This window comes from Dromaius novaehollandiae, chromosome 1 (assembly GCF_036370855.1).
Source record: "Dromaius novaehollandiae isolate bDroNov1 chromosome 1, bDroNov1.hap1, whole genome shotgun sequence".
Classification (NCBI taxonomy): Eukaryota; Metazoa; Chordata; class Aves; order Casuariiformes; family Dromaiidae; genus Dromaius; species Dromaius novaehollandiae.
Window position 1 is genome coordinate 102,694,441 of NC_088098.1, and position 26,600 is coordinate 102,721,040.

At 38.9% G+C, this 26,600-nt stretch overlaps 1 protein-coding gene across 5 annotated transcripts in view; it reads right to left on the reverse strand.

The window, feature by feature from the left end:
• The window catches only part of POU2F1 (POU class 2 homeobox 1), a 121,231-nt gene that overhangs the window by 36,298 nt on the left and 58,333 nt on the right, over nucleotides 1-26,600 (reverse strand). For 2 of the 5 annotated variants that reach the window (XM_064522591.1, XM_064522602.1), the window contains exons 2-7: nucleotides 21,667-21,732; nucleotides 14,587-14,687; nucleotides 11,608-11,661; nucleotides 9,843-9,962; nucleotides 7,917-8,096; nucleotides 2,087-2,213 (exon numbers count right to left, since the gene is read on the reverse strand). In XM_064522591.1, the coding sequence (XP_064378661.1) occupies nucleotides 2,087-2,213; nucleotides 7,917-8,096; nucleotides 9,843-9,962; nucleotides 11,608-11,661; nucleotides 14,587-14,687; nucleotides 21,667-21,732 (648 nt within the window). Of the gene's footprint in view, nucleotides 1-2,086; nucleotides 2,214-7,916; nucleotides 8,097-9,842; nucleotides 9,963-11,607; nucleotides 11,662-14,586; nucleotides 14,688-21,666; nucleotides 21,733-26,350; nucleotides 26,535-26,600 lie in introns of those variants that run through there. The other 3 variants (XM_026093285.2, XM_064522609.1, XM_064522612.1) reach the window with 3 other exon arrangements.

Sequence of the window (26,600 nt, forward strand, 5' to 3'; positions counted from 1 at the left end):
TTTAAAGAAAGTTCAATGTCAGTTTCTTCAGAATATGTTTTTCTGTTATGAAGTTAACTAGCGGAGCTGTAGGACAAGAACAATGCTGAAAATTCAGCTGAACAGCAATGACAAAGAAAACACACGCTCTCTCAAGTTCTCTCTCATAATTGATAACATACTGTTCAAGATCTTCTAATAACAACCATGAAATATTACAGAAAGCCACACCAGAAAGTGAGATAAGGAGTATTATGACATACATGTTGCTTTATCATTGAGTGTTCACGAAGAAAATTAGATCCATTCAAGCATTTCAGTTTGGAATAATGTCACACACTAATGGCTGATTGTCAGAACACAGAATATAAATCTTCCTGCATTTTTGAGCTATTTAATTGTCCAGGCTGCCAGTAAAACGTGGTGCTTCCACATACATTGCGTCACTGATGACAGCAGTATGCAGCCATGACTAAACTGCAGTCAAGAAATCATTTTCAGAGCAGGCTCCTGAAAAAGGTACTAGGAAAACATCTTCTGGCAGTTATTCTACTTCAGAAGATTTTAAAACAAACCCTTCCTTCCCAATTTTATTCCTTTTTATATAGTAAACAACTCATTTTGAGAGGTGAATAAAATTGGTTTCAGTTAGTTTCCTTCCTTTGTGAATCAGCTTCAGAGACATTATAGAAAACCAGGAGAAGTTCTCTGAATACGGTAGGCAGACGTGAAATGCTGATTAGTGACAATTTTTTTAAAACAATGCTTTTGTGCTTGCTGTTTCCTTAAAAACAATAAAAAGACTTTAAAGAATCCTGAGGCTCCTTGAACAAAACATTGGTGAAGCATGATGTCTTCCAAAAAACCCAGAACAAACAAGCAAACAAACAAAAAAACCCCACAGAGCTTATACATTCTGCTTCACTTCAAGAGACACATACATAAAGTCTAAGAGAATACTCCATCAGCCATTCTCTACCAGCAGTAGCATAAAATCTTCTCCTAAATCAAGCACTATGAAAGATAGTTAATTTTGACTAACCCTTCACTCAAACAGGAGAGCATTAAGACAGCAGTTCTATCCAGATTGTAGAATATAAGAAGGAATGGTGCAAGACAAAGTTGAAAGTTACAAAAAGAAAATGCAGTGCAAAGAGCTGCTTTATAGCACAGCCAGGCTCTGGAGGTCTCCTCAAGCATAACAGGATATGCCTTCTCAGCAACAACCTTTGGATTACCAGACCTGAACAACTGAGGAGAGTTCATGTAGAAAAGAAAGGAAAACAAGACCATTGATGTGTATCAGCAGAAGAGGCCATAGCCAAATGCAGTTGCCCGGGGCATCAAAAGATGGGGTGCAAACAGTACTGTGATGTATTGCAACTTCAATGCATTAATTCTTAAAGCAAAGCTCCTGTACATAATTTTAACTGGTATAGCATTATGCGCTACTACTGCCTTGATTCACCTTTAACCTTTAAGCCATACTCAGTATATTGCAAAAATAATCTTCCCAAGTGGTAGTGTACAAAATCAACCATTCTAGCCCTTCTCCCAAGGTGCAATCATAACTTATGACAACATTCACTGTACCCTCTTTAGACTCAAAGACTTTTCTCATCTCCCACAAGGGCTCTGATTTTGTAATTTTTTTTCTAATCTTATAATTTTATAGACCTTTCAGCATAGACCTAAACCTGAAGGCCCATACTCCCTCCAAGTCTCCACCTCCTGGGACTCTGTCTATGAGTTCTGAAGAGTTGTCTTCTCCAAGTTCTCCTTCTGGCAGGCTTACATCCAGAGAGCCTGACCCAGAAATTAGGATGCTGCAGTATTTCAAGATGCCTTTCTGCTAACAAACACTCCCACCACATGATCTCTGGATTGTTTCTCCTTGAGAAGTGAGCTACAGACACTTTGACAAGGTTGAGGTCTAACACCCAGAAAGAGTCAGCTTCAGCTGTTAGAATTCCCTAATTGCAACACTGCTATTTGCCCTGTGGAATATGAACAGTTAGAGAAGGGGCACAAGAACCACCTCAACTCCACCTTTTCCTCTAAACAGCTATGTCCAATTCCGCCCCCCCCCCCAGCAAAGTATACTTACCTTGCTGCCCCTGCGGTGTTTGTGAGATGATGAACTGTGCTGGCTGCAAGTTGGTTGTTGGATGCACCAACACAAACTGTTGCAGGTTGAGATTCTGCTGCTGAAGCTGCTGCAAGTGCTGCAAATCCTTAAAGGGAAAAGAATAAAAAAAGAAAGCGTATGTGTTAGACATTTAACTCAGCCATGATTCCTAACATAACCAGATTTCCCATCAACCAGCTGCATTCTAGCATTTAGAGAGAGAAGTGGATCTCAAATACAGCAGTCCTGCTACTGAATATATGCTAGCAATATGAATTCCACTGTTCTTCGTAAAATCAAACAGGTATTCCTTAACAAATATCCCAGCAAAGTATTTCTTCTAAAAACAAACAAACCCTGAACTACTAACCCACCCCCCTCCAAAAAAAACAAAAAAACCCCCAACCCCCCAAAACCTACCACCCACAGAAGTGGTCAAATGCTTTAGACTTATCAGCACTTGCATTTCTCTGACTTACTATTTGAGGATGCAACTGTGCTATAAGAATTCACTGTTGATAAATCAAGTGTATTCCTATTTTTTTGCACTCTGGCTGTTCAGGTCAAATTTCAGGAAACAGCTAACTCGAAAGGTAAACAAATACATTTGAATACTTTTGAAATAAATTACAATAAGCATAGTAAGTGTGGCTCTAATTAAGATTAAAAGAAAAAACACCAAACACTGAGCTATTGTAGTGCCCTACTTTTACCTATTTAAATCATTCAGAACTAGTAATTTTCTGTAATGAAATGACTGGTCTCTACACAAATGCTAATCTTTGAGAAACTGAATCACCATGAAAAACGCTTTGACTTGCTGCTTAGTTGGAGAATGAAAACACAAAGAGCTGATTCAGAAAATTCCCCAAAACCTAGCCTTTCTTTTTTCCTCTCTTATCCTAACAGGACAATAATAAGAGGAACTGAAATTTGAAAGTTGAAGCACAGTGTAAAGCCAGACAATTTACCAGTGGTAATCTATGAAAACTGTGTATATGCATGTGCAGCATCTTTCTGAGAAGATGGCATTGCAAAATACCTGGCCTTAAGGAGGTGTATAAAACTCAAAGCATTTCTCACAGCTATAACCTCCTATTAAACAGAAAACAACCAATCAAACAAAAAAACCCCAACCCCACAAAACTTTCATTCCTCCCTGATACATGAAGGACTGTTTGCAGGCAGATATCCTCCTTCAGGTTCAGTCGTGTTAGAAGATGAGGTTAACAATGCCAGTCCGCTCCTACACCAGTGCTCAGGCTGACTGCTTGAATGGAGCTGCTCACGTTAGCATACTTCCTAACATATTTCAATTAAAGTGAGTCGGATTAACAAACACTTGCTACTTAAGGCCTGTAAACTAACCCCCGCTCGTTTTGACTGATGCAGGTTACTGAGCACTCACACAAGCTGCTCAGCCAGCAGATGTGAAAGGCCATTAACTGCCAGCAATGGAGATGGTGATGCATAGTCAAGACAGACCGACGAGGATAACGTTTTATTTAAGCAATACAGCCATTCTCCAAATAAATCTGTCTATACTCTTACATTATTTTAAAATTGTTAGAAGTACGACCTAACAGTTGCATCAACAATATTTTTCTGGGAGAAGCGGCGGGTGCCAGGGGGAGGACAAGGGAAAAGAAATATGAGTTCACTGATTTATGAAACCATAGAGATACATTATAAGAAAATGAATACTCCACCTGCATTACAAAGACACTGGCCATCAATCACTTAGTCAACTTGGTCATGTTAAGACAAAAGTATGCAGTGTAATAACATGGTAGACACCAGATGGCATTGACCAAGCAATGCCCTTTTAGAAATGGAAACTTCCATTTTACAAAATAATGGTAAAATATCCCCCAAATGCCCCCCAGTGCAAAACACTGTTTTCAAAACTGATATTATCATTAGCTTTCAAAAAATTCTAGAAGTACTGCAGCCATTCCTAACGAATCTAGGCCAATTTTCTTCCCAAGAGATATGCTTGCTCCAGCGCTTCTAGGAGTTCCATGTTTTTTCTGACTTCACGTAAGAAAGTTTTATCGGCCAATACTACTAGTAAAAACTAGTCTTTTTTTCCTTGAGCCCACCAACGTGATGGGGACCTCCACTCATTTATTCACCGACATTCAACACTGTATTGTCACGGACTGAGTGGACTCCTACCACAAAGAGGCTCACAATGCATTGGCTGTGAGGACTAGATGCAGTGGAAGAAAGAGAAAGAGTAGGGGAAGGTGACTAGGGCTGAGAACACTGAGTGGAAGAAAAAGAAATGGAGAGAGGCTGAATAATGAAAATACAGGTGGACAAGAGAAAAAGCAGAATCCCAAAAGGTGGAGTTCCAAAGAAATTTCTGAAGGAAAAGAGAAGGTGAACAGAAGAATAAATACGGTGAGGGCCTCCCCCACCAAAAGCTAACGAATGAGCCCCCTGCCCCCCCGAAAAAAAGATCTCCGATGATGTAGGAAGGACTGCAGCAAATGGAGTTATGTACAAGAAAGAGTACAAAGAAACAGGATAGGGCACATAACTGTTTTTGAGGATTGAAGGAGAGTTTTTTGTTCAAGACTCTAGTACTCATAAGGCAGGGTATCCAGCTAAGACGTGGCAGCTCTTGTTGCCACAATCTTGTACTTCAGTATGAGCAAACTGTTTTTAAAATCATGGCCTCAGTATAACTGGTACGAGCAATCTAATTCTTTGCATCCGCCTTGGCAAACAATATCTTGGCTGAGTCTTGTTTAAATACAGAAATATAACTCTAACGCAAAATGGAAATGATACCTCCATGGCTAATTGCTCTAAAAGAGTCCTATCAACCCCTCAGATTCATTTGAAATCCAACTTTATCTCTACCTTGGGAAAGCTTTGTTATTTAGTTAATTGTAGCACTACAATAAATCTCTGAATAGCAACCATGCAAACAGCCCCTGACTCACTTTTCCTATGCTGATCTTTTTTTTTCTTCTGTAGTAAAAATCTGAACACTAGCACACAGGAAGAGATGGAAAGAACTTTGGGGTAAACGTATCACATCAGCCAAAATAATGCTGTCCAAAATAATGTTTTCTGGCGCTTCCTAACAGTTTAGAAAGATGAAAGCAATCCAACCTCTACCTCGGCAGAATAAGAAGAGTGGAGCATCTTGATAGGAGGAGGTTTTTTTTGTTTTTGCTTTTTGAGAACTCGTCTAAAGTTCTGAATTCCATACCATTATCTCTAGTTACAACTTCAGTACAAATTTAAAAGCATCTCTGCCTTTTTGAGGTTTACATCATATAATATTGATGACAGATCCTGAAGAAAGGCAAGAGAAGGTTGCACAGAATTCCAAAACTTGGTACAAACATTAGTGACAATTTAGCATCAGCTCAGCAGCAGCACTAACATCTTACCAGATTTCAGCAGCAGATACCATACATTAACTGCAGAGCACATTAAAGTCAAGCTTGTGCAATTAGTTAATTAAAATAAATATGGTAATCCCCCTGCTGCAGAGACCTGCCAGTTAATCAATTATTCAGGAATCTTCAATTAAAACAAACATTCAGCTATTTGTATAATCAGCTATGTGTTACAATAGCACACAAACAAGCAAAGCTAAGCCTTGTTTATAAATCAGTGTCAAGATGGATCAAAAAGCAAGGTGCTATCCATCTACAAAACTAGATGATAGAATTTTTCCATAAAACACCTCAAAGTATGTCCAACATCCATTTAATTATTCCCTGTGCTTTCACCATAAGACAACGTTAACAGAATTTAACCAAGCTACAAATACATATCAGATAGCCTATACAGTACTAGAAGAAATTAACTGTAAAGTCAAGAAAAAAAAAAACCAAGAAAGTTAGAAAACCCAGAAAGTGAGTGAAACCTTAATTTGTTCCCCTTGCCCTACAAGGACACATGATGTGCTGGCAATGACCTGATCACATGTTATTTTTCCACTGAAGCATTTAGCTCACTGAAGCACACAAACAGACAATGCTCACTGCAGAAGCTCCTATTTGATGGCATATCCTTTATCTTCAGTGCTACACAAATCCTTCTCTGAAGATTTTATAAGCAACACAAACAAGCCCAGTAGTAAATTAATAATTGTAAACGCTTCGCACATTTTCATAGCACCCCACTGGAGTGAAACACTGGGATTACGAAATCTCACAGCTGCACAACAACGAATTCAAAAGTATCCGCTAATCCGTGCCATATTTGACAAGTGTAAGGCTGATAAGTTCAAGCTCCTACTATAAAATTTTAACACTCAGTACTTAAGTAAAACAGACCTCACTATCTTAAGCTGGGCACCTGGAAGACAAGAGACACACAATAGCGGACCACTTCAGTTCAGATGAAATGACTTGCATACTATCAAATGAGAACTCTGCAACAGACACAAGGAGAGATTTTAGAAGCTAACCATCAACTTCCTTGACCAGTACATTTCCCATTCTTTTTTTTTTTTGAAATCCACCTGTCCTATCGGCTATAGACTAAAGGTTTAAAAAAGAAAAAAAAGAAAAAAAAAAGCCTTGAGAGCTAAGGGTTTCCTTGAATATAATATCCTTGAGTCATCTGCAGATCAGTGTCACAGTGCACAAGAGGCTCAGTGTCAGGGTTGTATAAGCAACATCGATACTGTCCTTTCAATGTAGGTTTTTGGTATGGCATCACACTGGCCCCTGTAAGGACAGCCAGCCAGGTCAGGACTTTTAGACCAAGCTTTGCCACTCCAGCTAACACAATAACCGATAGCAGCACCAGGCTGTTATTTTGCAAGTGGACTAGCACAATAAAGGAAGAGCACATCTTGCCAGTGGGCTTCACAGATAATTGTAACATTTCCATTCTTTTACTTAATCAGTCCCCATTTCACATCTTTGACGCTTCATCCCAGTTGAATGCAAGTGAAAATAGGCTGAATAGAAAGTGTCAGACAATCTTAAAGAAGTTGCTTAGTGTTAGAAGCAGCAACCTTGGAGATTACAGGACTCAAAATACTTTGCAGCTAGACTAATCAAACTGAAATATTACATACTGAGAACCTTAAACTGCAGAGAGATGGACCTCAGCGTTGGTGACAAACAATCACCTACACATAACACTCAAGAAGCCTGTACTATACATTCGGTTACCATCTTCAGAAGTCCAAAGAGTCTCTACACTGCATATGCTAACCACAGTCAGTGGTGCCACCTTCTCCATGCTGAATTAAGCAGATCCTGAAAGATTCAGGAGGATTTTTGCTGCTCTTAGTAAGCAGAATTTCCTTGGCAAGCAGCTCTTCAGAACTAAGAATTAATAGGTCTTTAGCAGCAGATAAAACTGGACAGATTCAAACACCAGACTCACTCTGGCAAGATTCTCCCTAGACACACAAGAGTGCCAATTCTTTTGTCACTGAACTCTGAGCATTAAGCGCTGAGTCAAAACGTGTCCTTTGGGATACGTGGATCTCTCCCCTATGCATACAGGTCTCAAGTGTCATTTCTATAGGCATCTTTCTATACCCTTTTATTCTCCTTTCTTAAGCTTAACTACAGAGAGAGAAATTCTGAGAATACAGTGTCTGGTCAGATTCTGGAACAGATTCAATAGCCCGGTGGAACTGATGATCAGCCGGTGTGCATTCTTTGCTACACCTACCAACCTGCTGCTTAGGACAAGTGTGGAAACATTAACCGTGCTCAAGGATTCTAGAAGCTTACTGAGTATGGAAGAAAAATTTCACTTGAAGGATGCACACAGTCAAACATCTTCATTTTCTGCTCTCTCAAGCCTCAAGGCTCACCTGTGCAATCTGTATTGGCTGAGATAGAGGGATCTGCGTCATCGGCGTTGCAGCAGAGGCCGAGATGGTGGCACCTGCAGCGCTGTGCTGCTGACTGGCCGAATGCTGCACTGCAGCCGCCAGCAACTGTGCCTGTGCCTGCTGTAGTAATAACTGTTGCTGGGCTGGCGTCAACGTGAGCTATAAATAATTAGAAAACACAGCCATTAATAAAGGGAAGAGCCATTTAGCCGCAAAGTCATTAACTAGCCCATTCCTAGTTATATTAACCAGATATTCCTAGAACTATTACTACAATTCAGCCGTTGACTAGCCAGTGACTTTGGCCTTAAATAAGCACAGCTGGCCACTCAGCATGGTGAACGAATCAACCTCTCCCAAAACTGATGCAAACCAAAAGGTATGAGCTGACCCATTTGTACTTAGATTGGAACCTACAGAACCAACATTTATGTCTAAGTTTTCTCCATGGCTCAACTAGGAGCTTCAGGAAAAAAGGTAATTAAGTAGCAAGCAAAAGAAAAAAATCAGTACTGCCAGGATTTGAAAGGAAATTTACACCCAACAGAACAGCAAGTGATTAGCCAGATGAATGAGAAGCAGGAATGCTGGCTATGGCTACTGAACAAACTGATAACACCCCAGCTGCTTTGCATTAGCATGAATCCCTGCCATATTCCATCATTTCCATTATGCCCTAAGATATAAGTAAAGAACATGAGCTCCATTTGTTTCTCTCCAAGTCTCCCCATCTGCTTTTTTTTATTTTTTAAATAGAATAGAGTTGGCAAGTTTAAATCCCTTCCCTTTCCGAAGCATGCATTATCTCTATGAAACAGGTGGCAGCAGTCTCTCCTTTACATGTAAATGAATCTTGATGCCCATATTTACTACAGTCTATGTCTGCATAGGCCTGGAGTGTTGAATGCTGCACTACTGCAGACATTCCTAAAATAAAACAAATTAATAATTTTTGAAAATAAGAAAAATAAGTTATTAAAGCCCAACATATTTGATTATTTAAAAAAACCTCACTTTTAAACTTTTCAAATGTAATTAACCAAAACCTAAATATGGATGTCTATTTACAAAGTAACTTACTAGAAGGTTTAAGAATTGAACATGACATTAAGACATCATTTCATATAAGTGTAGAGAAGATCTAACCTCACACTTCAAATCATAAATATGTTGTTGGAACGACTAGCCTTAAAATCCTTATTTAACATGCAAAGTCTTAAAACTGCAAAGCTGATTACACCAAACCAGCCCATTCATAAAACTCACTTTTTCTTTAAATAACTGAAGGCATTCACCATTTAGAAACCCCAATAACCCTTAAGCAACCGCTATCCCATAATCCCTCTCAAAACTGTGATTTAAAAAACCCCCTCAAAACTGAGAGATTAAAGCAAAAGAGGTGAATTAAGGTAGGCTGAGGCAAGGACCAACCTAGCTACTTAAAAAGAAATGTGTTCGAAAAGAGAAAGAATTAGTGTCAGCAGTTCCCCTCATTTTTGTTTTTCATCATAGCTCAGGTATCTGATAAGATTTAGTTTCATGCTCACATGTCTCATTTTAACCTTGCAAAGAAATAAAAATTCGACTTTATGACATCAGTGACTTTCTTATTTGTACACACCAGGTTTTCATTTCATTGCAGAGTCAAGGAACATACTGAGAACAGACAGAAAGAAATACCTTTTTTTTTTCTCTGAAGCAAATACTTTGCAACTAAAAATCGGAAAACAAAAATTACTGAAAGTCTGCTTTTTTATAGGAAAGTATTTTCTGACCTTTCACTCAAGCTTCTTCCTACATTAAAAGAAATGACAATACTCTTCCTTGGCAATTCTAAGGGGACAGCAATATTGCCATCGTTCAACAGATAGCAGGCTTGCTACAGTACTCTCAGGTAAATCTTACCCCGGTGATCTGTCCTCCGGCCAGCATGAGCTGGGTCTGGGGTATGGCCGCCTGCACTGAAGGCTGCTGGGAAGGCTGGCTTGGCTGCTGAGAGTCCCCAGATTCTTCATTAGATTTAGACTAGGGAAAAAATATACAAGTCTTTATAGTGTAAAACAGATGTTAATGCATACACTGCCATCTCAACACTGTAAAACAAAAATCTTTTTCATCTATGTACAAAAAGCCCTTGGGTTTATTTTAAGAGCGGGTTTAAGCAATGGCTCTATGTGCCCACCATCTCAGCTATGATTGCTCTAATGTGTCTGTAGGTAATGCAGTTTGAGCAAAACAAAAAGACTCTCAGGTCTTTTGTAACTCTTTGACATTATTTTCAGATCCTATTTCATTTTACACAATGCAACTGAAGCAGACGTTACCTTTTACCATAAAGAAAGAAAAGGTTGTTAAAATTATTCATTGCCTAAAATCCTGAACAATGGAACAGGGGAAAGGAGATTGTTTCCATTTTCTGTATCTGCATCCTGCACCTCTAAGTCACCGTGTCGTTGACTTATAGGGAACTGGTTTGAGAAATCCTCATACGTTTATCTACCTACAGCAAAGCACAAAATAAATACAGTGCTTTGATTATTTAAAAGTTTAGCACTGATTTAACTGAATGCTGCTTCACTTTAAAAGGCTTTTTATTTTTTTAGAAGAAGAAATTGTGAAGACATGAAGGAGGAAATACAAGTGCATGAAGAGGGGGAGAGAGTTTTATGATAATTAAAACTGGTTATGCAGAACATTAAAATTCTGCATAGATTTGCATATTTTCCACCACCTGTTTTGGGGACTGCAGAGCAGGCTAATTAACATAAAGGCTCTGATTAATTCTGCCAGTCATTGAGCAATAATTACAGTGCAGGACTGTAAACATTCTGCACTGGAGATACAGACTGTTTGCCAACATCTCTCTCAGGGATGGAAGTTTACCATGGCAACCAAAGCAATTTTCTGCCTCCTTCCTCTTAGGAAGGAAGGTCACTATACCTCCTCTTCTTTCCAAATTGGTATTATGTATAAGTGGGTCCGCATTCTATTGCGTTTTACGTAATGCACTACACACGTTCTTTAATAACAAGCAATACTGAAACCACATTTCAATAAAACTGTATCCCTTGCCCCTTAATGTAGTTATCAAGAGGAAGCAGCATGTTAACTGATACAATATGAAGTGTTTGGGACCATATAAAAAGTTTGAAAGCTTTGTTGTCTCCTGTACATTAGTAAGTAGCAAGTACTCTGACTTATTTGGAAATTACTGTGTTTTATTCACACAAGCAATCTACACTAGCCACATTACATAGTTAACATTAGATTAGACTCCTATACTCAGCTACCAGAAGTAAGGACAATTTGCAAAGTAATTCTGGCAATGTAATCCTTGCAATGATTAAAATAAGGGAGGAAGTGGAAGAACATGAAATATTCCTGGAGTTTTATAGATAGTTTTCATGTTATATGACAACAGTTGACTGAAATTCAGCATAAAATTATGCTCTTTGGATGTTTTAAGCATCTCTGGTTTCTGAATGCTTACAATCTGAACCTCCTTTACAGCTGTGGAACTATTATCCCTCCAAACCTACCTCCTGCAAGCCCAATCAAAATGAAAATACAAAGTGACAGCATAGGTTGAAAACTCTCTCCAATGGGACAAAGTGCCTGTTTAGGAAGGAGAATCAGAGAAGTAACAGCAGAAGAAGGAAACGGTCCTTACCTGTACATTTAAGGACTGAGCAGCAGCCTGTAAACTTGTTCCAGCAAGCTGGACCTATAACATAGTGCAAACGCAAGAAGGAAATAACATAGGAGACACAGAAAGCTTTTAAGGGGTAAAAAGAACAACTCCCTCTTTCCCAACCAACAAATAACTCCCAAGAACTACACACATACACCCCTATAACACTTGAATGATTGAAACAGGGGTTATGTTCAACATTGAGAAAATCCATATGAACCTTGAGCAGTGTTATTTGTCTACTTCTTGCTGAAGGTATTTCTTCCTGCCTAGGGACCTAGATATTAATGTGAAATTGAGTGGCAACAGAGCATTTGGAGGCGGACATGTTGACTATTCCTATAATAAATATCTAGGCTTTGGGAGGCTGTGTGGGAGTGTGTGTGTTAAAACTCTCATCACCAGCCTTCTAACATTTCAGAATGGCTCCTACCCCAAATGTGCACCCTGCATTCACCCGCTTCCTTATATGACAAAGGAGCAAATCAACTGCATAGCATAAAACCCACAGCATAGAAACTCCTCCATAAATCAACCTGTTCCAGTATTTGCTGTCCTCAGCCACTGAAAAGAAGATCTCAATACTGAGGACCGGAGACACTTAGCACAGGCTGTACTGATTCAGGTATGCTCAAAACTTAAATTCAGTATTTGTGATTAATAGCCAAGTCCAAAGAAGTTCTTGTGGGGCAGCAGTGAAAAAAAATTCATGCTTCAGAAACTGAGATTTTTAAACAGTATTATTTTATCTCTAATAAGAATTTCGTCTGTAACAATAAGTGATAGATGTTCATTTACTGAATGCTTACTTTAATCAAGTTCTCCTTGTTTTTTTCCACCATGGCTCCTACTATAAAGGAGCGCGATGTTACATAATAACTAATACTTTCAAAGGTCTAAGTTACAACAGGCAGTGAATTCCATCTCTGACCAGGTTTGAAAACCAGGCAACACATAAGGACAAGAAAAAACAAATCAAAAGGTGGTATTGTGTGCTCTATAAAAAGACATCCCCACATAATACTCATCACATAAAAGAGCATCGACATATCTGCAAGCATAGAAAGGAGAGTTTTAATTCAAATTCACTACATAAAATTAGTAACTGAATGTTTGTACAGGCAACCCCTAAGGGTCACTTTAGAAATACTTCCCACCCCTTCAGATGAAGTTCTATCAGACTTTCTACATCTAAGAAAACTCTCCCAGGAAAGCTCCTCCTCATCACAATCAAAGTATAGTTTGCCAGCGCTGATACAATCTGAGCAGACACTAATCAGAACAGAGCACAGTCTAAACAATAAGCAAACTGGCTGTCTCCCGCTAAAAGCAGGAAGAAAAAAAAAGTAGTCATCAAATATATCAATTACAGCATAAAAAACCAAAAGGACTATAAACATACATCTCTTAGGTACAGTCGGCATATACCTGAAAGCCCCTTTGAATGCAATTTGGATCCCTGTTCTATCGCACAAACATTTTCTAATTAGAACACTAAACTAAACTGTGCCTGAATGCTGCCTACTATCTAATATTTTCTATTAGTCTGGAGCAAAGCACTGCATGTTAAAGACTGAATCCCATCCCATTAACAGCACTCATACTGGAAGATGACCGCCAATTTCACCATAGATTCCCACACACCCACAGGTGCATAAAAAACAGTTCAGATTTTTTTTTCAACCAGCGATCAAGAAATGAGTAACGCTTTATCAAATATGAAGATACAAAGATCCTGACAGCTGTTTAAGTAAATACATTTTCAAAGCAAGATAAAATATAACTAGTGTCCTGGATCAATCTATATAACAAAGCAAAAACTAAAGCAAACTACCAAACACAGAAGATCTGCATCTGTCTCCATGTTAAACACATACCAACAACCCATGAAAACTAGTCAGCTTCTCTCCGCGTAAAGGCATCTGACAACAGCCTATAGGTTTAGCAAATTCAAACACTGGCACTCCCTACATCCTACATAACCCCTTCTACTAGGAAAATTATAATTATGTGACAAAAAGTATCAAATGTTCCATACAGTGAAATGGCAGTTCCAAGCTCTTAAAAGAGAGTATAAAAGCTTCAGTATCTCAATTATATCACAATAACTGTCCAACCCCAGACCTCAGGCATTCAAGGTCATCCAATTAGCTACAGTATTTTAAAGTTTAAGCTTGGTGCCAAGGAAGGGAAAGAAAGCAGGACATTTGTTTTCATACATCAAGCGTGATCAGGCAGAAAACTACCAAAAGAAACTACAACAAAAAAAAGCCCTAAAATACTCCTTACACTTCTCTGCGCCTATGGATGCCCTGTTTCGCTTCAGCCTATATCTGAAATTCAGCTTTGATTCCCTAAGCAGCAGCAGCAGAACGGAGGAAAGGTAGTAGGCAGAAACCTGATTATCATGTGGCAAACATGTCCTTCAAAAAACTTTTTCTTAAATAAATAAATAAATACACAAACACATATATACGTGCTTAGTAAGTGCAATCATTTCACACTTCTAGTTAGTGTGTAAGACCTCAAATGATTGCAGCGTACTGCTGACGACCCTTCAACACCACTTCTGGTGTCCTACCTAGATAGTAAGAGCTTCAGGATCTCGTTCGGGCAGCCGTTGCGCTAATAAAGTCCTTCAGCAAAAAATTTGACCTTGCCTTTCAACTTGGCATGTCCGTTACTTTTTTCCTTAGACTTTAAGCATTTGAAAATCCCCAAAAGGGGGCTATTTCCCCTAGACAGGTCTCGCCCTAGTTGACACACAGTCATAGCCTAATGCAATGAAATGACTGCCTCCCACAAGACCTTTTCCCACCTAAGGTACTTAAGCATGTTGTCTAAGCATATATGCTTTTACATGACTACCCATTATTCACATAAAGAAAGAACACACAAGAAGAGGTATGTTTCTACCTGCCTGAGTCTTCCCTACTTTGAAATGGATCTTTCTCTTACCTGATGAAGGTGCCCAAGGAAGGCCTGGGCCTGGGCTGTAGAGATTGCTCCTCCAACAGGCACAGGCTGCTTTTGAAAGTCCAGGCCGTTTGTTTGCGTGCCTGGAAAAACAAAGACAATATGAACTATTAGTTATGACTTTTATTCAAATAGAGTAAGATTTAATATTCCTAAGTCTCCTGCTGTTCTCCCATTAGAATGGAGCGGAAAAGCCCTCCAAGAGGCACAAGAATCAGAGGTGTTTTTACTGAAATGAAGGAAGCACTGTCACTTCCAGACTTCGATAAAGTAGCATGTGTCAGCTGAACAAAATCAACGTCATAGTCTCAGTTTCTATTATCCTACTTACCCTATGCAGACCATTACGCTATCATCCTTTGCCATGGTTTGAGAACAGAATGATTGCATGTCTCCAAGACTAAATTATGTTTAAATTTTGCACGCACTCTCTATCCAATAGCTGAAGACCGTTTTGAAGCTCAGAAAGTGGCAAAAAGAAAGTTTATATATAGCCAACTTTCACTAAGGATAGGGAAAATAATACTCGAGCAAGACAGAAGTAGCATATACATGTACGTAACAGTTATGGGCCAAAATTTTGCTCTTTTGATAGATGATACCTCAGCATTTTCATGAGCATTTGTGCAGAGCTCTCATTATATAAGATAACTGACTGTGCTTGCTTTTGTTTTCATCCACTTTGAAATAACTACAAACTGATTATTTTATTACATTTTTCTTCTTCCTCCTAAAGGAAGCCTAAAGGGCTTGAAAGACACGAAAGCCCCCAAATTACCCCAAATCATATTCAAATCTTTTTCTCACAACCAGATTTTTTCACAAGAAACTATGACAGAATTCTCTTCTGCCAAGAGGAGCTATAACTATAACCTTCTAAGAATCACTCTGTGTGAAGATGATAAAAATCAGTATTACTGACAACTGTTTTTGTAAGTTGGGTATTATTACTACCTATAGTGGCTAACAATAACAAGGGAGGTTTTCAATTTGTAAAGCTGCATGGAATTTCTAGAACAAAAGATGCCATCCTAAAAATGGGGTGATTAAAATAAGAAGTAAAAATCAGTTTAGACTTGCATGTTTATTCCCTAATGACAACCAGATTTTTGTTCAATGCCTACGGACAAATGTTCAACTAATTCCTACTTCAAAATTCCTTCCATCATCTACATTTTTCTGAGTAAAAAAACTAGGTTATCCACTTCCTTAGAAACATTTACAAAATCAAGTAGGCATAAATTTTTACTAGCAAGATACGTGATCCACCAGTATTTTACACAGTTGGTTTGACCTACAGTTTACATAGATACAAAATTTCAAAGATGCGGGTCACTGTTCAGTTAAATGCAGATACAGTATTGACAGTCAAGCTTTCCAGCACCTACATGAGATGTACCGAAGATGGTCCTTTGATGGATTTTTTTTGTTTTGGGAGGGATGGGGGAGGGAATTGATCAGTTTTCAATTTTTCATCACCTTCTATGTTATGGGCCAGGGTTTACAGACTTAAAAGCGTCTGTTACTGCCAACGAGCCAGAGACAGCTTAAAAATATTCAAATTTTAACCCATATAAAATTATTTTGCTTAATGAGTTTAAAATTACAGTTCCATCCAAATTGAATGGAAGGACTACCACTGGCCTGAATTAGACAAATGCAACCTGATCACATTTCTCAAAAAGAAGTAAGAAAGAAGGTCAGCTGGAAAGAGCTGGAAGGGTCTCACCTACTTTCAGTTTTTCCAGTAAACCCCTGAACTCTGTCAATGTAGAACTGCAAAGAGAATAGGAGGATGGCTGGCTAAGGATATAAGAGTCATTCCTGAGAAACAGCTACTGTAATTAAAAGAAAACAATCTACCCCTCCTCATTTATGTGAATGCTTTGTATGAGCTGTTTCCCACCTGTGGTCAGGAACAATGCCTCCCTGCACACTCAAAAAAACCCAAAAAACAAAAAACCCCCCCACAGTATAACAAAACCCATTATGAAGCAGATATTCCTCACTTTAAGCAGAAACTCGCAAGGGTTCAAAAATTTTTCTTTTTCTGAGAAAACTAGCTGGAAACCTAACCCTAAATAAATAGGTGAAGCTGGTCTAGTTAACTGTCTTCCAAAGCAGCATCAAATCATGATACCATATGAGAAGAGCACTGCTGTGCCTGTGTACAGAAATAGTCCAGTTAGCACTTTGGCCAACTCTTCAGGTGGAAATGTGAAACCATTCTACCAGGGTTGACAATTTCGAACAAACTGAGTTCCAAATCTGAGCTAAAATCTCCACAGGCCCCAAAATCAACTTAGACAAGTGCTGAGAGAAAATGACATTCCCTTTAAATTGATTCTTGAAGAATCAACACCCTCTCCCCAACCCTCCCTAAACCCATCCCTTTACAATATACCCAAGCTGAAAAAGCCCCACACTCCACCTGTTCACTTTCTGTTCCACTTGCATCTTAAAGCTTTTTTGGTATCCAAAAGGAGAGCGTGCGCTCCCTTTTGCACGCAGCCTTAGTTTTAGAAGGAACGCTACCACACATTCTTGCATTTATCCCTGGCTGTCTACATCTTCTGAAGAACAGTGGGGAAAATGAACTTTGAGTCCAGTGTGTGAGAGGCCTTGACCTTAAGGCACTCAGAAGGACATGACACTCCTCCTGTGGAAGCCAAGAAACTGGAGAAGGACACTGGAAGATGGAGCTCTCAGATGCAGAAGGTCAGCACACTGTAAGGGACAAAAGGAGCACAGTGCAACTTCTGCTCAAAGGAAGAGTTAAATACACAGACATGATGATTAAAGGTACGGCAGATGCATGGCCCACCTCTTCTTAACAATCACAAGTATTTGTATCTTTTCCAGCTCCATCCCAGCTCCCATATAACTGCTAGAGCAGATCTAACAGCTCACCAGCACCAAAAAAACAGTGAGTAGGATCTCATCTCCCCTCTCTTCTTGCTCCCAGGTGTACTGTCCCTGTTCCACCCCCTCTGATACTTTATGGACCCTGCAGTAAGTTAATTCAACTTGCTAACTGAAGAGAGGACTATTCATGTGAACTGCTCCCTCTTGGTTTGGGGCAAGTTAGTGCTTTGCCAGATAAGTGAGATGAATTAACTTAGCTCAGGGTCCGACGAGCAGCAGATAGGGCAAAGCAGTGCATGGCACTGCATAGCAAGGGAGGTCACAGAGATGGTAATAGGGAAGCAAGCTCTCCCTGTTCTCAGTGGCAGCAAGCTCTTAGACTGAATCAAGCTATAATATGAAATTTCACCCTTCTGGTCCAATGCAATTTAAGCAACCTTAAATTCTGGTATAAATTCAGCCATGTGACAAGCAACTTCAGGAAGCTAGTTTGGAGGAAAACTAAGGGCAATTAATTTTCAGCAATTCAGATCTTTGAACCGCATTGCTCAGTGCTACCGTAGGCTAGTGGCAGCACAAGGAATAGAATAAAAACAGAAAGAACCAAGGTACTCTGAATTCAGATTACTTTATACTGCCTTGGGATCGTACCTGCAGAGTATAAAGGCAGGAAAAAATGGAACAGGTAGGTAATACTGCACCAGCAGTTGGGAGAAGAATATACTTTCAAAATCCACGGTCACAGTTATCACAATTTAGGCCAAGTTTGCAAACTGCACAAGAAAAAGTGGAGTGAGGGACTACGGGTCTGGGGAGATGTGCAGTGAGGTGCAAGAAAGGATGTAGGAAGGCAGGCAAAACAAGGAGAAGGGAGAAGTTGAATAGGTAGCTATCTGCACCGTGCTCTCAGTATCTCTCAGCACCTGCACTACATTTCCACATTTCCCCCTCCTCCTTGGCTCAGAAAAAGGAGAGCTGCCTACTGAATCCTCACGTTCCATTAATGTGACCCCTGAACAGTTAGCGGGGAGGGGGGAAGAAGATCCCCACTACCCAGAAGTCATGGATTCCTAACCAACATTATCAATACATATAATACTGATATTTGGTCAAAAATTTAGCTGTGAAAGTGTTTCATGGTCCCTCTTCCATAGGCTTTCCTTTTATGGAAACTGGAAATTAAGTCTCATGAAATGAAGCACTGCAAAGAAGAATATTTAGAATACTTCTTTCAAATACTACCCTTACAAAACTTATTTTTGCTGCCTATGTCAATGCATGTTACAGACTACAGTTTTCATAGAAGTTATATTCTTTGCTTTCAAAGGCAGATATTTTGAAGTACTGCATCTGCACATCATTGAAAAAGAAATGGGCATTAAACAAAAAGAAACAAAAGGTTGAATTGTTTTGGAAAGCGTTGTAAGCTCGATAAGGAAAAAGAAAGGCTATCAGTTTACTATAAGACACTCAGTCTTGCTTTTCCCTTTCTTTTCCAGTAGATACTAGGTGACCTGTCTAGACACAGCCAAAGGTTGGGAAAGATTTGTGTAGTTCTGCAATACTGAAGATCAGTTCAAACCATGCTCTTATGGAAACAATCAGCCAGCACAAGACTTTTTTTTTTGATTGGAAATACAGGTTACTTTTTCAGATGCTTAAAGGGAAATGAAATTAGCATGAAAATTCAAAAGTTAAAATTTGTTTCAGGCATTTTATTGTGACTACTCTATTCAGGGAACTTTACTATGTTCCCTAAATAGTCAGTGTTAGAGGCACAGAACCCTGATTTTGCTAATTTCCATGAAAATTAGCTATTAACTCACAAAACTTCTGATTTAAGTCATTACCAGTGACAATCATATTTTTCCTGAAGCCACTAGCTCTGCCAGATGCAAATTTCATGCACTATAGTAATTTTCTCCTCAAATTGTCAAGTTGTATCAGCTTACTAGAGGTTTGAAACACCAATGACTCAAACAAACATCGGCTGAGGATTACCAGACAGACTAGCAGTGCTTAAACACGAGACTCGAGTGACTTATGAACATCACGCGGAAACGAGTGGAGTTATCAAAAAGTTACAAAAATAAGAACTCAAGAGTCTTCATAAAATTTATCTTCGTGCATTTAACTTCCTGTACAATCAATGGCACATCCAGCCCCATAGCACTTAAGTAAAAGCCGAGTTCTTTTTACTAAGTATGCACAGAGCCTAAAACCATAACTTAGGTACCCTCGTCAGAAATCTGAAATTACATGTCATGATTTTTCCTTTCAGGATTTAGAAATCTACCAGTTGACTAATGTAATTGATGTTTGAGCCCCCAAAGAACATAACAAACGTTAATAATCAGTACCTGCAATGATTTATGAGCACTACACATAAACACAAAATAAAGACTGCAGAACCAAGGGTCCTCAAAAATTCTTGATTCTTTTAGTTTGCATCATCTAAAAATTCAATAAATCTTAAATGAATGACTGGGGACATTTAAATTACAGAAGCAATGCTTGCAAAAGGTCCAAACAAATGCCATCAAGAGAGTAATCAAACGTTTGTAATAAAGCAGCCTTAGTATTAGAACATAAAAACCACAGACACTGTATCCCCTTTTGTGACAAAAGCAGCTACGTGAAGCTTTATAATCCAGCAATTTCTTTATACTGTTACCACTATCCTTATGCTGATGATCTATTTGCCTCAGGACAGCAAAGCTAGGGTTCTACTAAAGCAGAGCGAATACTTATGTGATAATGAACTACCTATAAACAAAGTCTTCCTCTTTAAGAGTTTAATTTAGGCAAAACTGATAGTTAAAGTTGCATTTGAAGACATCCATCAGGAGATGCACTCTTCAGAAAAAGCATGTGCAGGGAACTGTGGTCAAAGTAGAAAGTCTACGTTCTCTTAGAACGTACTTCTAGTTACAATGATTCTATGGAAAAAGAGAGATTTAAAGCCATTTTCTCTTGATGCTATCTATAACTATGAAATATTTACAGCCTGTAGACTTTTGAAAGTAATGCTTTATATCATCCTAAAAGACTACTAAATTCATTATAAATCATTTTTGTACAAGAAAGGACCAATACCCCCCGTATTACCAACACAAGTGAAATTATGAAAACCGAGATGCCAATAACAAAAAACACCGATAAGCGAGCTGAATTCCTTTTGACTGACCCCCTCTCTACTGGCAGAAAACATCCAGCCTCTTGGATCAGTATTGGAAACAGTCAGTTACTGTTAGCTGTAAAGCCTTGCAAACAGAATGAGGAGATAACAGCACAAAATGCAATAAATTGTTAATTTCATCACAGTTTCCAGAGTCAAAAATAAAAGAAAAGTTTTTATTGAACAAGAGGAGAAGAAGTTATTTTTCTCATGGAAAGAAGCTAGACCTCTCTCAAAGCAGCAAGAACAAATTAAAGTCTCCTCTGCCCAAACACTATCCTGAGCTCAGAGAAGATTCTATATACTTTTCAGAGTTGTCATGTCTCTTGTTTCCAAAATGAACCTTAAATGACCTCCAGAAAGGAATTAAGTCATGTGATTGAGGTACAGTGGCTTTGAATGCTTCTTCAAGGGCTTACAAAACTTAGCCACATCTTAAGGACGTGCCAAAAGGTGCAACACAACAACTTCCTCCGCCAAATGTCAAAGTTCTGTTCTAACACATGAAGACATCACAGAAAAGGTCACTAACATTTTTTAGCGTTGAGAAATGATGCTTTCTCCCTTTGCCTTGTTCTTGAGAACTGTTGCAATAGCTTGAATGAAGTCTAAAATGCAAACAAGATCAGCCAATGGCCCACATCCACCATGGAAAATTTCAACCCAAAAAGAAAGTGCCGACGTTAGAGGCAGCTGAAGGTAGGTTCTGAAAGGAAAGGATGAGACAGCTTTATGGTGAGCTGTGGACACCAGGCTTTCCATACTATCAGAAACATTTCAGATAGAAGAAGGGAGGGTAGGGACTATTATGTGCATATTGATGATGCATGAGTAGTGCTCTGCATACACTGGGGCTAATGATTTATTTTCAGCATATTGTGACAATCAGTTTTCAAGTCTTAAATTAAAACAGTATTCTTCTAAAAAAAAAAATCCTGTAAATTGGTGAAGAAATTTTGCTTTTCACACCCATTCAATTCCATCAGAAAATATCTGTGCACCAAGACATCATTTCTTACCTGTGTTCCCATCCCCACTCTCCATCGATGGTTTACTGGTTTCTGACGGATTGTTCATTCTCGAGTCTGCATTAAAACAGAAGTGAAAGATATAAAGTAACAGAGCAAAAAAAAACAAAAAAAGAAAACCCCAAAAACCTCACAGCTATTGATACCTTCTTGTCCAAAAGTAAAGTACAGAACACACCAGAGATCTGATATGTACTTTACCCTAATTCAGCTTATCGTACAAAAAGCATGTCCAGGTGCAGAACAAAATGCTGGGTTTTCTGGTTAAATGCTGTTTCAAATTATGTATGTCATCATTCACATATGTGAAATGGTGTTAAGAGAATAAAAGATAGAATGTCAGAGGGCAAAGACAGGTAAGACTTACTATAGTATTTTCAGCACAGTGGAACAGTCATAGAAGCAAAAGACAAAAACAAAAGAAACAATAACTACATAAAGGTTTGAAAATGTTAAGTCAGACCACCATGGCCTACACTATTTTTCCGTAAGAAAAGGAAACCCAGTTGTTATAATTAAATAGACGCCGTTACCTAACTCTAAATTTTTATTTTACAGCAACGTCACTGATATTAAGTTAGTTGATATTTCCTACATATTTTTAATATCTAAGGTTTTGCATATTTCCTCTTCCTTCTCCCTCTGAATGAATCTATTGAAAAGTCTGCTCTCAGTTTCAAAGCTTGTCAGCTGAATATAGTGCAATGCAGAGGGCCTCTCCAGACGGCAGACAGAGAATATAGTTTCCTTACATAGGAATCCATACAGATGTTCTCTGTACAGCATCAGCTCTCCAGCTTATTACCTCCTCCTTCCTTGCTACTAACCTTAGTATATCACATTATCACAAACCAAAATTATAAAAAGAATCTGAAGACAGACCAATTGATAAAATGAGGTATAAGCAAATCCTTAAATCCATTCTTCTATTCCCATAACCAGTTAAATACAAGACAAGCTCAATGAGCTAAAGATGAACCTTTTAGTTCAGGATATTCTCTTGCTAGGTATACTTAATGTCACTGATGTCGCCTGCTTCCACCAAGGCAGTAATTTCCAAAATACCAATGGGCTGAAAAGGAATACAGTAACAGTATTAACTACTGTATCTTTTCCCCAAGTATTTCCAAGGATTTCCAGATTCTTCACTGCTTGGCAGTCTATGGAAACACTGAAAATGAGAAGTTGGTCTATAGCTGTGTACTAGCACCTGCTATTGCCCAGAGGAAACTGGTGCCATCCTCAGGACATCAGAGCCAGGGAAAGGTAATACTAGCATGAACAAAACACAAGGAACAAAGCAGTTAATACCCAAATGAAAAGCAAGTCACACTGAATTTTGGCTGGGAGTAAGAAGTAGCAAGAAGAGCATATAGGACAGAAAAGATAGAAAGCACATTAAATTTAGAGGAACTTCAGCATGCTCTAAGGAAAACCAACTTAAGATGTACCAATATTTTTTTAAAACTAACAATTTTTCCTATAAATAAACACTGCAGCTGAACCACATAGGGCTTGGAAAGTCCAGAGGACTATAACAAATGGGAACCTTTCCCTAACGAGTTAATTCAGCTTCTTCAGAGTCTCAACTAGTCTCAAAAAGTTTCTATGACTATGAGCAAACTGTTTCAATGCCAGCTACATGTAAAAGATGTCTGAACTGGCTTGGGACATGCCTCCATCAATGTTACTCTCATTATAAAGGTATGTGCGTTACACTGCTTTTTCAAGCAGGGAGCAAGAGGAGACAAGCATTCAAACAAGATGCTCCTGGACCACATTTCAGCTACAGGCTGGAAGTTTTGCCCTGTTCCTCACAAGATCTGCTTAGCAGATTCAAGGCAAGAGTTCACCATCTTGACAGACAGCTCTCAAGGCTGCAGATATAGAACCTATTGCTTCCTAATTCCTTATTCTATCATTTTTCATATTTGGATAGTATGATATAAGCTCTAAAAAGGAGAGAATATGGTTCCACTGGCTACATGGGAAATCAGTTATTTGGGCTGCTACTCTTTGCTGTTGGATGTGTGCATAAAACAAATTTAAATTACGTTTTTAGGTAGTAGTTGTGCATTCCTTAAATTGAGTTTATTGTTGTGGTAACGGCACAGCACATTTATTTAAATTGATTGTAGGCAACATTTATTTGACAGACAGCATTAATTTGTTCCTTGACACACAGCTGGCTACTGAAATTATTTTAGGTTCAGAGAAAAGTTAATGGGAGACTTCTCTTCGGACCCGAAGATGAAGAGTGCTCATCTGGCAGGAAAAGGAGCAAAGAGAGCCTAGAAGTTCAATATATTCTTTGGTGGAAAGCAGACTATCTTGTTGGGCTGTTGGATGGAGGATATATTTGTTAAGCAAGAGCACAAGGACTGTATGAGCTCATGACAGGGCTGATGACAGAAGGGGAGAGCACAGGTTCAGAAGATCATCTCTCAGGACCATGGGATCCACTCACTGACTGACTTTTAGCAGCTCTTGCAAGGGAAAAACAAGGCTGAGCCTCCTGTGCTAGTTTGCTGCAGAAACTGAAGTCCTGGAGCCACCATGCAGGATATTAATGGTATTTTAAGCAAGTAGTCCTGGAGGTGGATGTGACTGTTCTGTGCACAGCACTCCAGGGCACGCAGTGAATATTCCCTCTGTACAAGGGGGCTCATACAGCAAGTGCTTAGAAAGCACCTTTTGCATGACCAGCAAGTTTGCTCAGGACAAAGTTACAGTTGTACAGATCCCTTTCCATAAAGCAACCCAGAGATGGCTTTCTGTCAGGGTATACTGCAAAATACACCCTTTTTACAAGGGTTTTCAGTGTTTGCTAGTACAAGACATACACAAAGTTTACTCAAGTAGAAGAAGCGTGGCTAAATTAAGAATGTTTTATTATGAAGATTCATCCCTGACACAGACATCAAACACTACTACCGGAAAAAAACAGCAAGTCTGATGAAGAAACATCATTCGAGCACTGCTGAGGTTCAAAGTAAGGATAGCATCCATTATTTCACCAGCTGACTATTTCTTGTTCAATCTGTGGGCTTTGTGCATGGAAAAATATCAAGAACAATGCTCCTATTTCCACTGCAAATAGTATGACATACATCTGAAGCACAAAACTGCTACTGGCAAAATACATATATACCTGCAGGATACAGAACCTACAGATTCATTATACAGCTAATAAAAAAAGATGATTTGGTTTAAAGCTCATAGTCAGAAAGCTCATAAGCTTTCTGATTAAATTAAAAGAATAAGCTGAATAATGAATAAATTAAAAGAATAAACAAATGAAGTGGGCTAAAGAAAGCCTTAATGCCCTCCATTTTTTTTTCTCCCCTTCTTTTAGACTTTTCTTGGGTTTTAAATAAAGGCCCTGGGCTACAAGTTTCTGCCAACATTATCTAAAAACAAACTTCACAGAAGGAAGGATCGAAAGCAGCAGGTGCATGATTGAAATCAAACTCTCAGGAGCAAATACATTCAGTACGGCTGCTCTGCTAGCAGAGCTGAGTGTGACACAAGACAGCACCGTGCCAGGCTTTCACAGTCCCTCAGTAATGTTTCAAAAGCTATTCAGAAGAAATAAAAAGCAGATACTGGACAAACCTGGAGTACTAGGAGTTATGTCTATCTCGTAAAACACACAAAAATCTAAATACAGAATTTCATTAACCGTTTCCTTTCACCCATTACTGTGGAATTGCCTTATATTCCATCAGAACCAGCATAAATGATTCACTGATCCCCATGGAAGAACAAAATTCAACATGAGTGAAGAGATACTAAACACTCAGTGAATCACTTGAAAGTTTACAGGAGGAATTCGTTTTCAGAGCACCACTTCAAGTTTAGAAGCAAATTTTTGGCTGTCTGCTTTAGAATGCACTGTCTTCAACCCTCTATGACCTTTTATAATGGAATCAAAAGAAAAAAGAATTCTTTATGTTGAGCTTCGGGGAAAGAGCTTTGAAAATAAACACCTTTTGCCAAATTCAGACAATCAATTATTATAAATAAAAACTACACAAAGAAGAAATTACAGCCTGTCTGTTCTGTAGTCCTAATGGAATCTCGGCTCTGCAAATGCATTATCCCAGCAACCTTAGGCTCAGCTTGCAACGGTATCAATGGCAACCACTGTGGACTCCACCTTATTTACTATTACGCATGAAGAACCTCGCTATTACATTAAAAATACACAGACATAATATTCTGCTGGGGAATGGCTCAATACAGCTAGTAAATTCTTTGAGGCTGGGACTCTCTCTCCTATTTTTTGTTAATGCTTTAATATTCAGAACACATGTATATGCAAGTCAAGTCCTCAGACTCAATGTTTGTTAGAAGCCAAACGTTTCTCAGATTAAAATCCTAAACGTGAAAGGTCTGTATTAACATTACCCAAGCCTAACAGCAAATCGCTTCTGCGTAGAGGAAAAGATTTCTGCTGGATCGAAAGGAAGGGGAAAATACATATATTTCCCTTACGCAGCTATGTATTTATCTATAACGGGGAGTTACTTGCTGCCGATTCACTGGTGAGCTTCAGCCTTACACGTACCTTCTCCAGTCTCTGCATATGTGATTAAGCTTCTATGCATAGTCAACCTCACACCCTCTATTTCCATATTAAACGCTTATAAGAAAGAGCTGAGCTGGTACCCACCTAGAACGTAGTCGCTGCAGTCCAGCATTGCTGTGGTATCCTCTACAGGTTCAGACAGTCCAAGGAAAGGCAGAATGACAATTTCTATCAAATCTACACTACTGCTCTCAACCGAACAAGCAAGGGAGTGGGGAGGTAGGGGAAGAAACACAACTTCAGTTACACCATAGCAATCTTCAGCTGAACAGGGAAACTTCAGTTGCTCTGTGGAGTTTTAGTCTCTCCTACTAGCTGTGTCTGACATTGTCAA